The 18,676-nt window shown below is 34.0% G+C and overlaps 1 protein-coding gene across 2 annotated transcripts; it reads right to left on the bottom strand.

The window, feature by feature from the left end:
* Positions 1-2,123: 2,123 nt before the first annotated feature.
* Positions 2,124-15,453, bottom strand: LOC105321902 (glutamate decarboxylase 1). 2 transcript variants are annotated; one of them, XM_020064716.3, is made up of 15 exons: positions 15,297-15,453; positions 10,575-10,791; positions 9,608-9,838; positions 9,375-9,465; positions 8,904-9,013; positions 7,922-8,037; positions 7,739-7,818; positions 7,116-7,287; positions 6,747-6,811; positions 6,313-6,391; positions 5,849-5,998; positions 5,602-5,651; positions 4,474-4,528; positions 3,713-3,805; positions 2,124-3,497 (listed from the first exon to the last, which is right to left on the bottom strand). In XM_020064716.3, the coding sequence occupies exons 2-15, from the start codon at positions 10,789-10,791 to the stop codon at positions 3,318-3,320; spliced, it is 1,689 nt and encodes a 562-aa protein (XP_019920275.3). In that variant the 5' UTR covers positions 15,297-15,453; the 3' UTR covers positions 2,124-3,317. The 2 variants fall into 2 exon arrangements, with proteins under 2 accessions (XP_019920275.3, XP_019920276.3); XM_020064717.3 differs by lacking the exon at positions 15,297-15,453 and adding an exon at positions 12,942-13,092.
* Positions 15,454-18,676: the final 3,223 nt, after the last annotated feature.

Here is an 18,676-nt window from a genome sequence, read left to right as displayed (position 1 = left end):
GCCCCATCCTACCCCCGATGGTTATGTTTTTGACAAACTTGAATCTACATTATCTGAGGTTGATTTCACAAAAAAGAAGATGGGGGAATAAGATGGCGCAACTGCCCATTTGGTTTAGTCGTAAAATAAAATTTCAAATTTTAACATTTTTTTCAATTAAATATATTTAATATGTTATAATACAAGTTTACAAAAGGGTCATTTCTAATTATATTCAGTTTGAAATATTTCAAAAAAAGATAAGAAAAAAAAAATAAAATCCTTAAGTTTTGGTGGTATCGAACCCACAACCTAAAAAAACAAGTTCTATAAAGTCAACTCTTATCTGTTGCTCTAACATCTGAGCTTTTCATTTACAACAAAGTGTTGTGTTTAAATGCAATATGAGACGTTGGCCACGAATTTACAGACTTGTATTATTTTTCTAAACCGTTCAATTGTTGGGCTACAAAATGACATTTTTAAAGTACAGTGGGTCATCTCTACACATTTTTGTTGATTAAAATCGGTTTAAATTCCATTAAACCGCATTAAGACTATGACAAAAATATCGAGCTCAGACCCACTCTATGAAATAAAATGCATTGAAGTTATAAAAATGACACTATTTGGAGGTTTTGACATGCATACGCCAGTTTAAATCAACCTATTGCAAGTATTCAAAATATTTAAGGGTTACAAACCGATGTTACCTTAAATATACATTGTTTTTATTTTTTTATAAAGTATCAGACTTAATGATATTTTAATTTTTCAGTATTTAATTATTCCTCATATGGGCATTTTACACGCCTTATTTGCCCATTTTCTTTTCTAGGAAAGTGATTTTTGACAGGAAGATCTTTAAGACATCGATGTATTTTACTATGTAACAAACGCCCCCCCCCCCCCCCCCCCCCCCCGTTGTGGCGTTATCCTACCCATTGGGTCGTGCTTTGAATCTTTATTACTTAAGGGTGTTCCCATACAAAGTACAGCTTTTCTGAGAAATTAGTTTAAAAAAAAAATAATGTTTTAAAGACACCCCCCCCCGATAAATTCCCATGTAATAATTAGACCCCCCTTATCATGACCCCATCCCACCAATGGGGATAATTCATAATTTGAATCATTTTGAGTTTATATTTACCCGAGAATACGTCCACAAAAGTTACCAGCTTTCCTGGCCAATTGATTTTTGAGAAGAATTTTTTTTATCTATACTTTTAGTTTATTCACCAAACAAGGGCCCTCAGGGGCATACACATTAAGAAAATAATATTATGATCATAACAAATAATGAATGAAATTTTCATATTCACATTACACTATATATTTCTTTGAAAAGACGCCCCCCCCCCCCCCACAAAAAAAAAAATAATGCGGCGTCATCCTACTGTCATGTTGTAAATTTTGAATTTACTGGATGGGTGTAAATACAAAATTTACAAGTTGTCATGTTGTAAATTTTGTATTTACACACACCCAGTAAATTTTACTTCCGGAAATCATGATTTTAATAATCTTCAATCTACACGACCTGAGGTGTTTCCATATCAGATACAGCTTTTCTGGCTACTTGACTGATATTAATAATGTTTTCAATAATTTTTAATTATTTCCACTTGAAAGAGGGCGTGGTCCTTCATTTCAACAAATTTGAACCCTCTTCACGCAATGATATTTTGTGTGAAGTTCAAAGAAAATGGTCCAGTGGTTCTGGTTGAGAAGTCAAAATTGCAAAAAGTTAATGGACGCCAGACAAAAAAGGATCAGAAAAGCTCAATTGAGCTCAGGTGAGCTAAAAAGGTTCATTTCGAAGATAGTACATCACATAACATTTTCTTCCAAATACATGTATATCGATAAGTCGACATGCTAGATAATTATGATATTTTGTCAGATATCATCATGAGAAGTACATTTAAATGGCAGTTTATAGTATCCACACACTTTATTAACAAAATATTGAATTTCTAGTCATGATTTATATTTTCTAATAAGTCAATATAACGATCTGACATCTGGCAAGTCGACATAAATATCTGACAAGTCGACACAATCATCTAACAAGGGGCGGCAACACTATGACACAATAACTCGCTTTATATTGATCATTAATGAAAAAAATAGTTTATACAAAAGAGAATGTAAGCAAGTTTTATTTCAATGTTTTTATTTCTTCAGATGGTTACCATCACAATATTTATTTTATTAAAAACGATAAAAATTAACAAACAAAAGTAATAAGACAGGGAAAAAGTGTCTTTACTTATGCTCTTTCCTGTTACAATATAAAGATCTTACATGTAATTACAAGTATTTATTGTTGCCTTTCTTATACATGTTTATCCCTTTATTGTCGACAAGAAACGAATAAAATGACAAAAACATATCTAAGTACATCAACATTACTGTACATAATATATCTTATCTTATTGAGACAATATACATTACTCATAAGCTCATACATTAATAACAAAAAAATAAATAAGTAACTAACAAAAATCCCCCAGACCATTTTTTGATGGAGAGGGGGTCATTAGTTAACGACACTTCAGCACATTGAAACTTACACAAAAAGAATATAATTATAAAACTTTAACAAACAAAGCCCTGATACAGTTGTCAAAGATTTGGCACATATTTTGTAGGTTAACAAACAAAGAAATTACATGTACAATAAACTCTTTTTTCACCATACATAACTAAATATTTTTCTTCGTCACGTATATACCTTATTTATTGTATTGAAGTGGTTTGGGCAGTTGATTTAAATGAATTTAATGGGGAAATCAATATATGAAATTCATTTTCAAAATGCTTTATTTACATCCACCAAGTATGATTTCCTCTATTTCTTACGGAAATTGATTCATGCTCTTTAGAAATTGGCAGGACTGAAATTTACACGCCCCGTTTATTAATTGGTCTAAACCTTTAGCAACCTAAGAAAAATCAAGGTATGCACGAAATAATCATGATGATGACGACAGACCCAAACTCCCCTAGAATACGATTTGGCTGTTTCTTTTATCTAACGTAATTGACGCGGGTTATTTTTTCCCCTACGATGTCGCTACCTTCGTATCCTATGGCATGAATCACCAAAGAAATCATTTTATTGTTTAAGTAATCGAGTATCTTAAAACACAGCACTGAATACAAGCATAAATGTTCTACTATGATATCAAAAAACTTAATTGCAAGAAATAATTGCCAAACGCATAACATTAACAAACTACACAATAATTAATATAGTTTGTAAGTTTAATGTTCCGACAGACAATTTTAACAAGATTCTACATGTGTATAACATTTGATTCAGACATTATTATTCAACAAAAGATGTCTTTTGACAACCGTTCTATTTCGTCCAGAACCCAGTCAAGCGAGGATTCGCTGAGTCTTGGGTTGGATATGGCAATTCTGAAGAAATTTGGCAAGTCACCCAGTGGTTGATATGCTAACATCATGTTCCCTTTTAAAGTCATCGATTCCTTGATCTTTGGTGCGACCTTTGAGTAAAACACAAGAGAAGATTATGAAACTTATATTTACTTTAAATTTTATTTGATTTCTAATATATGCGTTTAATAATGAAAAGTTAAAGCGAGCGAGCGAGATACAAATATAATTTCAATCGATTTGGATATATAGCAATTTAAATAGTAGGCCATTCCAACAGTAGACCTGAATTTATCAAACAAGACAAAATTTACTGTGTCCAGACCTTGCTCAAGATATTCCTGCGTTCAGTTGGACTCAGATTTTGGCCGATAAGTTGTGGTGGCTCATACCAAAAACTCACGCTGGGGCCTTCAACCTGTTTACAAACAATTAAGATATACATGCATATATGCTGCGTGCAAGATCCTAACAGGCCAAGAGCTCAACAAAGCCGACATGATCTAGCTTGGCAATAACATTATTTATATAGTGCCATCAAAAGAACCTATCTACCTAACCTAGCCGTTAGGGTAGCGGCAACATATCATACATGAGCCCTTTACTAATTTTTAATCTAGATCGAATTGTCATTGAAGAATTTTTTTTTACATAAGATTGAAAATCACATGTTTGAGTTTTTGATCTTTAAGAAATGCAGCCACAACTAATTTTGCTTTTCATGAATATCATGAAAAAACCCGGGAAATAAGCGCGTGAATTCATGCGAGAAAAATTAACACTGCATTCACGTGAAAAAAATTTAAAAGTTTCATTTGCCCAAAACGTAGTATGTTCTGTATTATCTACTAAATGATTTTTTAAAGTAGATTTCACGTTTATAACGTTGAAAGAGAAATTACCATTAAACGTGAGATTCTGGGGCAAATATTTGACTGCATATATACATAATTATACATGTAATACTTTGGCCACATTATCCAATTTCAGTATTTCACAGTGTTTATTTGCAAGATAAATATCTTTCGAATGAGTGTACACATGTATGGAAACTACATAAAAGAATGAAAACAAAATTAAACATACCTCATTTGTTACCAATGTAAAATTTTCCCGTTGCTTAACTTTTTCTTCAAGGTATCTTTAACAAATGCAAAGATCATTTTATGAAAGGAAGACTAGCGCATAAAATTAATCAATAAAATTACATGTATAATTACATGTATTAACATATATTTACATCCACTTATAAGTATGATTCCCTCTATTTCTTACGGAAAGTAATTGTAATTCACAACAATTTAGAAACTGACAGGAATGAAATCTACACGCTTCGTTTATCGATCGGTTAAAACCTTCAGCAACCGAAGAAAAATAATGGACTGCACGAAATAATCATGCTGATATCAGATTCCCATAGAAGAGGATTTGGCTGTTTATTTTATCTAACGTACTGATGTAAATTAACAATAATACATTTTTACTTGCTTTTTTTAATTTTATAAGAAAGATGTAAATACATGTTCATGTATAAACAACGAAATGCTTTCTCTGAAGATTCATGTAGGTTATGAAGGTAGCGATCATTGTTGTAAAAAAATGACATTACCCGATTACGTGGGTTATGCATTTTTTCTGCAATGTCGCCACCTTTATAACCAGGGAAGCTTTTCATTGTTTGAATTATTTGCAATCATTCCATGCGATAATTATTGGAGACTTCCTTTTTGCTTCCAAAATATTGATCTTCGTGAAATGAGGTCAAATTAAGAAAAATGTTTCAAATATTGTCAAACATAATTTTGTGGAACCATTCTAATTGACTGAAATAATAATGGAATACGTTGTTAAGATTTAATAAATAGGCACGAAATGTTACACATGTTGTTGTACACTTTTCGGCTAAGGTAATCGGTGTTACTTTTATACACAAATTAACAGGTGTACATGTACCGTGTCAAAAATGCTACTGTCATTCTATCATACTCAGATTAAGGTTTTAAAAACCAATGAAAGCAAACAATATTCAAGAGGAATAATCATCCTATGTATATTTTATAGAAATACATAAGTTAAGAGTTTCTGCTCAAGACCAGCAAAGAAACTGTTATATAATTTTCAGTTCAATTAGCGTTGTTTAATTAAATACGCATGTCTGAACATTCATTGAACGGAATGCTGTAATTTGCTAATTGTATAATATTAAATACAAACCGAGACAGGTGAAATATTTTGTTGATTGAGTCTTCAAATCCATTGTCGCCCTATATTCAAAGAAAAATCAGTGTGAATAAAGAACTGTTATTATGGAATTATGTGCTAGATGTTAGGCTTTGGTTTTGCTATTTGCTATTTACTCTTGTATTGGATTGTCTACTTTGCTCAACTGCATGACTTTATTCATATATATATAGGTCAAGACAGTATATCTTTTTGAGACATAAAATTCACAGAGAATTACTTTGGATCTCCACATCAGCCATAGTTTGAACACGTCATTATGTCGTCCGCACTGGATGGATCTGTCACCAGTGTCGTACGTGACGTCATAGAATTTGTCCGTCTGGTAGAGGTAATCCGCACATAGCGCATTGGCACTCTGCAATTCACCCTACAACAAATATTTCAACTATGCAATTTCTCATGATTTTGATTTAATTTTCGTGTCAAATTATGAAACAAGTCACAAAAGAAAAAAAACCCAACTAATTACTAGTACTCTCTGATTCACATGAACATCTCGACGTTACGATCCAATAACTAATTACGATGACTAGCAATTAATGAGACTTTACGAAGTCGACATACAGAGTTGTAGGAGGTACAGATACATGTAATTCTAAAACATAGGGTTTGATGTTGGCTGTGAATGATATTTGAGTTTTGATGGATATGCAATGATCAAATCCATACGACAACAATTACCGAATTCCGAACCAAGATGGCTGAACATTGCAGAGGCACTCCCATCATTTTGTGGGGATTCCACGTCATGGAATCACATCTGGCACAAAACAAAAGACAACAAAGGTGTCCAAAATTACACGCTAAGCTTTTATGATACTTTTTTAAGCTAGGAATAATCAGTGTCAGAAAAAGTATGCATAATACTGTATTTTTAATTGAGAAATGATTTAGATTTATATTTCCATTCATTTCATTTCTAAACAGCATTTTGATTATTAAAATTTCATTTAAAGTATATTTTCGCTTTCATTACTTTTTTTTTTATTTTTTTTATGTGCATATGGTGTGTACCTAGATGATCGTGGAATCAAATTTTACGGTAAATCCAAATAAATATATTGCTAATAAAATATCAAAACAGTCAATACACTGCATCTGTACAAATTAAGTACCTTTCAACTCCTTGAAGCAGGTACTTGTATTTCTTTGACAACAATGCTGAGCCTCCCCATGCGCCCTAAAATGAAGAAAAAACCAGACGTGCGAAAAAAATGATACAATAATTACTTTACAAAACAACACGTAATTTACATTAACATAAACAAGCGCCAAAAAAACCCTCATCTTTAAAAATCATCAAAGCGTAAATTTGAATTCGCATAAATTGTATAAATCACATATTATACATGTAACATGTATTTAATAAACAAACGAACAAGAATCGACGCGAAAGGGGCTAAAATATGTTTACCGCTAAAAAACGCGGAACATACTGTACGAATTCAAATTGAGAAGAGTTATAATCGCTAAATTCTACTCACATCCACATGCAGCCATATTCCGTTTTTCTGACAAATGTCTGCTATCTTATCAACAGGATCGTAGGCCGCTAGGACAGTGGTCCCACAAGTAGCATTCACCATCAGAGGGACCCCACCATCAGACAGAGTCCGCTGTATCTCACGCTCCAGGACATCAACCTTCATTTTACCCCTACAATGGATCATTCGGGGAAACTTGTTAGTACAATTCAAATATCGTAAAATATAAAAACAGTCGTACATTAATTTTATTCAAAAAATTCTTTAAATCATCATAGCCGTTTTGTACACTATATAAGTCTTTTAATTTGAAAACTTTAATCGCAAAAGGTGTACCAAAGAAATGAGCAATACATGTACTTACTTTGAAGGAAGAGAGAATGGGCACTAACAAACTAATATTTACCCTGTTTTTCTTGATCTATCTACTGTTTAAAATACATGTACCCGAAATGCGTCGGATTTCAGATTACTGGTATTCTAGTTTACAATTAATGGTAGATCACCCTAACAGCATATTATAAGAACGTAGAATAAAAAACAAAACTGTGGTAAAGATATACATGTTTGAATTAATAGTTATACGTATGCCTATGTATGCTTCCCCTTTGATTTTGACAGACCTTTCGTCACAGGGAATACAGCAAACATTGTTCATTCCAATTCCTAATATGATCGCTGCTTTCTTTATAGAGAAATGGCTCTAAAACATAGAAAAGGAAATTAAACACTGTACGTTTAATTTTAAACAACTATTCCATAAAAAAAATCTACAATGAATATTAGTCTGAATTGTAAATCCTGACCTGGGCGGAAGTATAGACAACCATTTTCTGTCCACAGTACATCCCTTCTTCCTTTATGTTGGGGAACTTTCTGTGTCTTGCTAACATCAAAGCATATATATTGGAAATCGTTCCACCTTCAATGAAAGGATCGCATGCAATGTGACTGCATGTAAAATATTCGTTTCTGCATACAAAGTCTAAAGAAGCTTTTCTTTCTGTGGGATATTACTGCATTAGAACCATTTTAACAAGTGCTTGGAGTTTGGGTAATGTGACGTAGTCCTGTCTATTTCATTGTAGGCCTCTCAGCCATGACTCTTTGAAATCAACAGGATATGTCTGGCTCTAGAGCAAAGACTACGCAATCAATGTACATTTCGCTTGAAACCAGCGTCATTTTAACTTGTTTTGACGCAAGAAATAGATTGTTACATCCTACTGAAAGTCCAAGGTCTTGTTAAAATGGTTCTACATTTAACCAAAAGGTAAGTTCTTTTGTTACCGAAAGCTCTAAATTCCTATCTAAATTAAAATAAATTTATGCCCGCGTAGGAATACAAGAAGTATCACTCAATAGCCCACAATATCGGCCCCTTAGAAACACAATTATTGTATGACATCATGTACATATGTATGTTGTTTTTTGTGTGTATTGCATTTCCAATATTGTACATATGTTGCATTGTTTGCATTCTTCAAAAAACTATATTATTTATTGTTTACATATTTTTTATGTATAAATACTGCAAACCAACTTTGAACTATTCGCGTGCGGGAAAATAATGCGATGTAAACCAGAACTTCGTTGTCGCGAATATTTCCCTTCGCGATCCGTTGAAACTCGTTTACAATTCGTTTGAATTAGCACCACGACAATATTTATCTCGTGTTTATCGCAAAAAGAAGTAGTCGTGAATAAAAGTTGGTTTACGGTATTTACATTAGCAGGTACAACACATTTAGTTCGATGATGTCCCCATTTCTTGTAAGTAAAACATACCGGGTGTAAAGATACCGTCTCCATCTTCCTTCCAACCAATGAAGGAACGCATCTTACGTAATATAATGTCCTCCATCAGCACAAACACGGATCCCACTTCAAACGTAAACCTATCGAATCAGAAAGATATCGCTAATTTACCGCATGCCATATCTGTTAGATACATATATCACGAAAGTGTAATCAAACTTTTTCGAGTAATGATGTATTTTGATTTATATGATCGAAAAGAAGAGCTAGGATGATTCAAGATTTATTGTCCCCTTGCGTGGATCCAGCTATTTTTTCCAGACAAAGTTTTTCGGAGGGGGGGGGGGGAGTTCCGAGGCATATTTGCATATTTTCGGTAAATTTACTAGTAAATTAAAGAAATCTAAATTTCCTTGTGGGGGGGGGGGTCTAAAACCCCTCCCCTCTAGATCTTTGCATGGCATCAATTGCTGGATTTCACAAACTTTCTTCCAAACTTACATGTTCGTGTTGACGGCGGCTGTCAGCCACTCCCCCGCCACGCCCACTGGGTCAAGACCCGTCGACAGCTGGTTCAGAAAATGGGGATGTCCTGTGTACACACAATATTTTTTTAAAACTTCATGGCTAAGGGCATAATTATTAGCCCCTTAATTGGCACATACACATGTACCAGTTTATGAAAATTCAATTCGATATCGTTATTTTATTTTGAATATTTTACCAAATTGTACCTGTTTTGACGCAGTACTTGAGCGTCTCCTTGCAGTCACTCAGCACCTGGTGCAGATCCCGAGGGACAGCGTCCACGGTCAGGCAGTCACCCATCATCTCCTGCAGCTGGTGGGGGTGGTGGAAGTCGACCACCTTAACCTTACCCTGACACTGGTCCGTCATGTAAGTGTTCAGCAGCTTGGCCATTTCCAGCATGAAGTCCTTTTGGACTTTGCTGTCCGTTTGTAAATCTGTACAAAAGTTAGAAATTCTTTAGTTAATGTAGATTTAAATTATGTTGCATGGCGATCAACATCTGCGTGTTATAACATAAAATCGTTTTTTAGCCGGGCTCTGCTGAAAGCAGAGTCCTGGCTGTAGGCAGGCAAATCGCCAATGTTACTGTAAATAGCGTAACTTCAAAAGTAAACAAAAAACCAAATAGCGTCAAGCTTCCGCTATACCAAATAGTTACACAAAGAGCCACGTTTTGTCAAATGTGCATGTTTGCATTTTGTTTTGTTTTTTTTAATTTCGAGAGAATTGTCTATCTTTTTTAGTAATCTTATTGATAACGTGCTTTTAAAACAAGACTATGCATTTTGGACACATACAATGCGCATGAATTTCCATGAACTACTTTGCTGCGCATTTAAGAAATGGGGATTGAATATTTTTGAATATTATATAACTTTTTTCTGTTAGACAGAAAGATTTTTGTTTATAGCTGCTTACAAAATGTGGTCGCTCTCTGACGCTTTGCCGACATTAAAAGCATGAGAGAGAGAGAGAGAGAGAGAGAGAGAGAGAGAGAGAGAGAGAGAGATTTTAGCCTTTACTATACAATATGCACACCAAAAGAGCCCGGCTTTCAGTACTTCAGTACTTTGATTATAATATACACGTGCATAAGGAGACTTGTTAAATGGCGGGTTTTTTTTTTGGTTGCAGGCAGAGTACACCGAGTATTAGTAACGCACCACCCACCTTTGTAGTACACGCCTTCAAACTTCCCCCACTCCTGTCTGTTCTGGCGGTTCTTCCTCGTCTCTCTGTTCTCTGACGCCTCCTTGCCTTTGAGGCTGCCCTGGATCTTAGAACTGACATTTTCTACTGGACGCCGGACCTGCGGGTCTATCTGGAGGGTTTTAGTCGACGCATTGTACAACTTCTTATTTTCTTTTCTTTTTGGTAGATCTTCCATCTGTAAAGAAAGATAATTTGTTTTCATTTTGATATCATTTTTTTTTATTGATATTTAAAATGACTCTTCATTTCATAGTCAGTGCGATAAGATAGTGATATAAAAAGTGAAATACTAGACTGAGTAATCTATTATAGTGTATAATTATTTGATTTTTTGTAAAAATACTTCTCTCTCAAATGCTCTGCAAAACATATTGATTGATATATTGATTAACAATTATAACACAAAATTGTGACGCATTTCTTTTTTCTTCATCATTATAACTATCAACACTAACTAATTTTCACAGCTTATCGTAAAAATGGGCGTTGCTTAAACGCGGAACGGAGAACGGAATGGAAAGCGGACAGACAATGTTATATAATGTTATTAACATGATAGATGTGTTAAACAAGCTTAAAACGACATACTTTGTGTAATTTTTCAATATTGTTAAAGCTGTTATCCATATTCAAGTTTATTCATTTAGAAAATGTATGATTTTCTCAAAATTAACATCACTGCATGCTTTGACCACTAGTCCCAGTTTATCAACCTAAAGAACATATCCAGCTCTCTATTCAAATTATGTTGCAGGAATGTACAATCACGTACGTAAACGTAAAGAAACTGTCATAACTTAAATACTAAGAATAGCGTTAGCGGGTTATGTAAATTTTTCCTGCAATGATCGTTACCTTCATAACCCGCATGAATCATCAAAGATTGTTTTATTGTTCATATTAACATCTTTCTTTAACTAATTAATAAATTGATTATGAAAAGTTAGTAAAATTCACTAATTTACTGTTAATGTACATAAGAACGTTAGCTAAAAGAAACAGCCAAATCGTCTCCTGTGAGACTTTGAGTTTTGCATAATCATGATTATTTCGGGCATTCCGTAATCGATAAACAGGGCGTGTCAACTTCAGTCCTGTCACTTTCAGCCGCTGTAGATTTTGACGAATCGTTAAGGTGGAACAACCCATCATCACAAAATGTCTGACCGCTGATCGAAACGACATTTTGTTTTATTAAAAGGATTTTATGGACTTAAACAGATAACTTACTCCATAGCCGCATAGGCGTCGGAACCGGGGGGCTGGGGGGGGGGGGCTTAGCCCCCCCCTACACTTTTTTGCAAAGTTAGACCTAACCATTAGGCACATAGCAGAATAGAGGGTTGAGCCCCCCCCCCCCCCCCCCAGTTTTTTCGCAGGAAACATGATTGTTCCGTAATGTACGTTTGAAAGATTGAGAAGTTGGAGTCAAAGGCATACTAGCCCCCCCCCCCCCCCCACGGACTCGTTATTTTTGAAAAAAAAAAGGAAGAAAATTTGGTAGGTAAGATTTTTTTTTTATTGGAACTAAAGGTATACTCCCCCCCCCCCTCCCCCCCCCCCCCCCCAACGGATTAGGATTTTCATGATTTGGGTGAAAAAAAATGTTATGGCCGGAAAGATTTTTCAAATCACCCCCCCCCCCCCCCCCCGACGGATTAGGATTTTCATGATTTTGTTAATTAGGTTTTTTTCTGTCAATATTTCTGAGGATCAGTCTAGCCCCCCCCCTTTCAATTTGCTTCCGACGCCAGTGAGCCGAGTGGATAAAGTATCGGACTTGCGATCCGTACATCCCGACTTCGAATCCCGTAGGGATTTTTGTTGTTACATACTGGACTAATTATTTTAGATATTCATTTTTTATTCCCAAACTGCAAATTTTGTACCTTATAAACAATTAAATGTTTTTTTGATGATTCATTTCGGATTATAAGGATAGCAATCAATGAAGAAAAAAAAATTGAATACCCGGTAACGCGGATCCCGCATCAATCACCAAAGAAAGCATTTAATTTATTGTTTAAGTAACTCTTTACAGTCATTTGCACCATGGACCTATAAAAACACATGTATGTCCCAATTACAAGATCTTTTGTCGATTTTACAAAAGGAATCATTTCTATAGGCAATACATGAATAATTGTCATACGTTACATATAAACATGATAAAGTGCATAATTTTTTTTTGTTAAGACAAATTTAATTTTTTGAAACATGTCTAAATGGTGTTTAAAAGAAAACAAATCTGTAAGCTTGCTTGAAACAATGAAGAATACGTGCAGATTTAAATAAAATTCTTAAAACATATCCCATGATAAATACCGTGCAGAATCAGATTCCATGCAGCTTTGTCTGTGTTTTCAAGTACAATATTATGATTTTAATTGAATCTAATTAGATTACTAGAATTATGATATCATCATATCCGCATGAAATATTCCTTGAGATTTTCTGCAAATTTTCCATTGATATATGATCACTAAACATGCATGATAGGCATACCATTAAATACATAAGCAACCTGTGTCACATATCGAATGGTGCGATTAAACCGGATATATTCATCCGCGACCAAACCACAACCGTCACAGAATACAAGTACATGTACATAACACACCCCTGCTGCAGTCGTTATGTGTATGAGGTACTATCCTGTACACAGAGTAAACTATTTATCTTGTTAGAAATTAACTGTATTTCATCTAGCTATATGTTGAGAATAAATGAAATGAATTGAATTGGTGTCCATCATCTTTGCTAGCCAAAGGTTTCTAATCCGCACCACTCCTCACAAACCCTTGGGTTCGTGAGGAGCGGTGCGGATCAGAAACCCTTTGCTAGCGATGATGGGTGTCCATTGACATTTACAAAAGGCAATATATTTGAAATGTCTTTGGAAGCGTACGGTACTACTTATTATGCGAAGTCATTTGCTTCAGAAAAAAAAATATTGAATGAGTTTCTAGAAATAGATTTCAAAATTACATGTGTTCCATACTTGCATTGTCTTTGTTGCATAAACATAAACACATTCAAGTTAACACGATTTCTGTTTGTTTCAGCATTACCATAGCTACATTGCAAGTTATGTTATTTTCTTCTGATTTGGTTGGTTTGAACATATTTTATTGCATAAACATATTCAAATGGTTCAAACACAAGTTCAAACAACTTACGAGGTTCTTACCAACTGTGTACTGGTTTAGAATGGAAAGTACATCACAATGGATACCACTAAAATGGTTAAATTATTGAACAAACGTACATGTATTTATAAACAGTTCTGTTTGAATTTGGTCTAGGCAGTAAAACTGAAATTAAGAGAATCTACCACAATCTCTGATAAATCTTTTGAACAGCTAAAAGAAAACGTTGGTTTGAAAACAGTTCATTTCGTGCTTTCGCGCAAGAATCTTCTGGTAATCCACATTGGCAATTAGGGCTTTCAATAATATTTCTTCTGAAAAGGTCGAAGTTTATGATACAGTCGTGTCTAAGTGTTAAGTCGTCTCTTGCCGTGGCAAAAATGGGACGGAGGTTTATAATTTGGTTTAACTGAGTACTGCTTTTGAAACTTGTAAACGAGGAAAATATTTCTGGTGATTAATTTGAAATTTAACCTATTCCATTTTTTGATCGTGTCAGGAACAAACAATTTCTTGAATATCTCTAGTCTACATTTTGGAATAGTATAGTCTTCTCGATTGCGTGTATCGTAATCGTTTTTAAATCACAGGACATAGCATAAAATGCGTTTAAACTGTGTTCGGTACGGTTATTTCACAATATAATTTTAAATTTTTCAATTGGCTTGCACGGTCTATTGAAGAGATCCTTGCAAATACGTTCAAGAGAAACTAATGTGTGTATTGGCCTAATTAAATGAATACTGTATATGTACCGTGTCTAAATAATCTATAAAATAGTAAAAAAAATGTAAAGAAAAAAAAAAAATAATAATATATAAAATAAAAATATAATAAAATGTAAAAATAGGCTATTAAATTCGCTTATGGTACATGTAGATGCTATTTACCGGTGTGATTAAAAACTATGAAAAACTTCTACATTAAATGTGATTTACAATAGCGACAAATTGACTTATCAGATTATTGTATACAAATAATACATTGTTACCATAGAAACCAGAGTCTTAAAGGTCAAGCAGGTAGAAGACGTTTCTCATGCACGTCTTTTTATAATATTTGACATTTGCACACACAGCAAAAACACAAACCGGATAGGCATGAGGCATACCTCCTTAATAAAGAAGTTTATTGTTATCAGTATGGGGTGTGAATTATTGCGAACGGAAATCCTTTGCACTATCCATAAATAAACATGAAAGCTGTGATTTTTCCTTGACAAAACGATCGGCGATTAAAGCAAGTTAATTCATAAAATCAAGAGAGTTAATAATAAATCACTAAGTGATTAATTTGATAAGTCTTAATTTACTTAACGATAAACGTTGTCCTTGGCCTAAAACTGTGAAAAACTAAAATCACCAATTCCATATGCAATGTCAAAATACATTATAATTGTAAATACTCTCTCTCTCTCTCTCTTTCTCTCTCTCTCTCTCTCTCTCAAAAAGTTTTTTTTATTTTCCAAATAAAGTTGCCGTTTATATATTTTTTAAATGTAATTTAACAAATGAACTAAAATACTACTTACGATTTTTTATAAAGTTGAGAAAATCCTCAAAAATATTATCATTTCAAGAGCGGTTAGATTGATAAATTTTTAGACCTAAACCGGAACACATGGATTGGGGTCCTTTTATTCCTTATAAACATGTTCTTAAGAGGGCGGGCATTTATGGTTCAGAGGTTAGCAGGGCGAGGAAATGCGTATATAATAGGAAAATTTAAGTCATCTGCCTGATGTAAGCGTTGTTATGACTAAATTTTTTTCTGTGTTTAAATGCATCAGATAAAACCGATCTTGGACAATTTGGTTATTTATTTTTACTACATAGAATCTTTCGGTTCGCTTTTAAATTTGATGAATTGATCTCATAGTCAGCTGATCACTTGGCTAAATGCGCATTATTCATAATGATCAATTTCATGATATTTTTCACGTAAATTTCACATTTGAAATACTCGTTTTAAAAACAATTTTCAGTTAGATTAGTAAATTCATGGCCGTAGGTCGTATCGCAATGGAGGCACATAAGGCAAATGTACCACTTTTAAAACGATGATCAACTTAGAAATGATGTCATAATTGAGAGGCTTTGAACTCACCAAAGTTACAATATCTAGAAGATGCCAATATACATTTTAATCTCGATCCAAATCAAACCCACTGATTCTCATATTTATCTTAGGCCATCTAGTTGATATGGTATGGGGGACCAGAACGGGGTCTGCCCAGAAGCCAGAGGGTTAATTAAATCAAGGGTCTAGTAGTTCGAAGTTTCATTAGTCCAAAGGCCCACTAGTCGGAGTTCATTAGTCCGAAACCCCATGTAGAAAATGTTGTGTAGATAAAAATAATGATTTGATTAATCATTAATTTTCCACCTTAACAAGTTACTGGATGTTTAGAAAAAAAAACTACGAAAAGAGAGTATGAATTGTTATCTCTGCTAAGATAAGTAATATTATTTTTGTATGCACCTGTGTGTATTTTAACTTATTTTCCTTGTATTCAGATTTCTGCCTCCTTAATTTGCCCATAAACGTTATTTCCATAATATGAATAATATGTTTTCGAACTAAAGTTTTTCGAATGGAAATAACAAGTTAATCGCTTATTACTCATTTGATTAATGAATGAGAGTGATGGAATTCTCAGATAACAAAGAAGATGTAGTCATTGGAAAAGCATAAAGAATCTCATGTTTTAAAATAGGATTTAAAATAAAAAATATCACACTTCACCACCTCTCTCTCTCTCTCTCTCTCTCTCTCTCTCTCTCTCTCTCTCTCTCTCAAAATGTTTAAAAATAAAATCTTTCGGAATTAGAGCGATATTTTATCGAGTGTGATCTATTTGTAAGCACGCCAATTTTCTTTTTATGATAAATACAGATGTGTTGAAAAGTTACGATATAAATATTTGAATATAGCATCTTTTGGGATTAGAACGATTTATAATATGTAAGTAATACGTTCGAACTACGCAGGGGATTTTATAATTTTTACCTTTCCAAAATTTTTAAAAACGTATTTTGTGGTTAGATATTGTGAAATTTGAAAATTCTAAACCGGTGAAAGTATATACATGTATCGTATTTTACCGATATTTTAATCCACATTGACATATGTCCCATACCACCTCAAGGATAAACTACCCAAATTTGACAAAAAATCACTTGTATAGATATAACAAAAGAATTGACATATAGGGCCGGTATTGGTTTCTGTCTTTACAAAAAAGCATATGATATCGATTTCCGTTCCACTTTTTGATTTTAGGCCATGTACAGCAAACTCTTAGGTTCTAGTTCTCATGATGTATAGCGATTGAAAAAAAAGTTTCACGGTCGTTGTTTCTTTGTTATCTTTAAATTTTATTTTCATGCAGTTTACTTTCTATATTACCATACATGCACTTTATATGCGTGCATTTACAACCAGGGACATATGAGCAACTATCGAAAGTCTCGCGTGACGCGACTTCAAAGGTCACAAACCCTTTGTCTCTTTGCAGCAAACAACACACTTCGTCGTAGTTTTTCCTGTATATTACCCAGAAGTTTTTCGAGGCGTTCGAACACTATCATCATTCAATGTACATTCAACTAAAAACGTTTTCGTATTAACAGCCACATCTTTCGTGTAAGGGGACCTACCTGATGCCGGGGTGGCAAAGGGACGGAAAACTGGCAAACCTGGAGTAAAACAGTGTTTGGGCCTATGAACAAATCATCACCGCTGACGAAACGTAGTATTTGAAAATACTCTGTAATCGATAAATTTGATGTAATGTATTTAGAAGCATTGCTTTTAAAGGAAATGCAGATCGATCACGTCGATCAGATTTACTACATGTACAACAGTCCCATATTATGGATCGCAACTACACTGGAGAAACAAGATTACACAATGTATACGTAGTAACGCAGGAGTAAAGTAAAGTAGCCCCCTCCCCCCCCCCCCACTTTTTTTGCAAAGTTTGAAGATTGACCTAACCGTCAGGCACCTAGCATCAGGGAGGGACCAGCCCCCCTTCCACTATCTCGCAACAAACATGATATTTCTTAAATTTACATATAAAAAATAGTAATATGCGGAAGCTGCTGCCCCCGCCCCTACATTTTCATTAGAGGGTAAGGGATTGAAATGAAAATAAGGAAATATTAAGAGTGATATTGAAAATTGCAGTTATAGGTATATCCCCTCCCCCCGGATTAGAAATTTCATGATGTTGGGAATTATTTTTTTTTGGTTGGAAAATTTTTTTGGCGTTATAGATATACTACGCTACCCCCCCCCCCAATTTGCTTCCGAAGCCACTTTATTTCCACAAAAAAAAAATACATTTTTCACATTCACATTTACCGTGGCTGTATGTTTCCATTTTGTACAGTATACACAAAATTCATCAATTGGTTGCTGTAAATCTTGGACACACTATCTGAAAACAAGAGAGCCACAAGAGTTGGAATAACTTGAAACTTTATATATATTTGATGAGTTAACTTATCAGCATTTATTTATTTTGTGGTAAGGGATTTTTTTTGTAAAACGCAGCCAATATATTCTCTTCGATTACTTTTAGAACCATTTTAACACGAGCTTGGACAGAAGAATGCAACCAATAGAAAAAAACATCTCTCTAATTCCGTCCTTTTTTCAATCATGATTTAATGCTTTAATATCAGCTGTTTTCATTTACCCTTGAGTGACACCATCGTCATCAAGTTGTTTACACTTGTTGACAGATAAATTGAAAAACAGAAGGAACCTGTAGACGGTTGATTGGCAGGCTATTTCATTTTATATTTATATAGTGTAATATAAAATATAAAGCATACATGCAATTTCCTTTCAAATTCAGACAAATTGATGAACTTGATTCGCCTTAATTCTTAATTGAATTGG

Source organism: Magallana gigas, chromosome 2 (genome assembly GCF_963853765.1).
Source record: "Magallana gigas chromosome 2, xbMagGiga1.1, whole genome shotgun sequence".
NCBI lineage: Eukaryota > Metazoa > Mollusca > Bivalvia > Ostreida > Ostreidae > Magallana > Magallana gigas.
The sequence above is the reverse complement of the archived record's forward strand: the minus strand, read 5'-3'. Positions and strand labels throughout refer to the sequence as shown.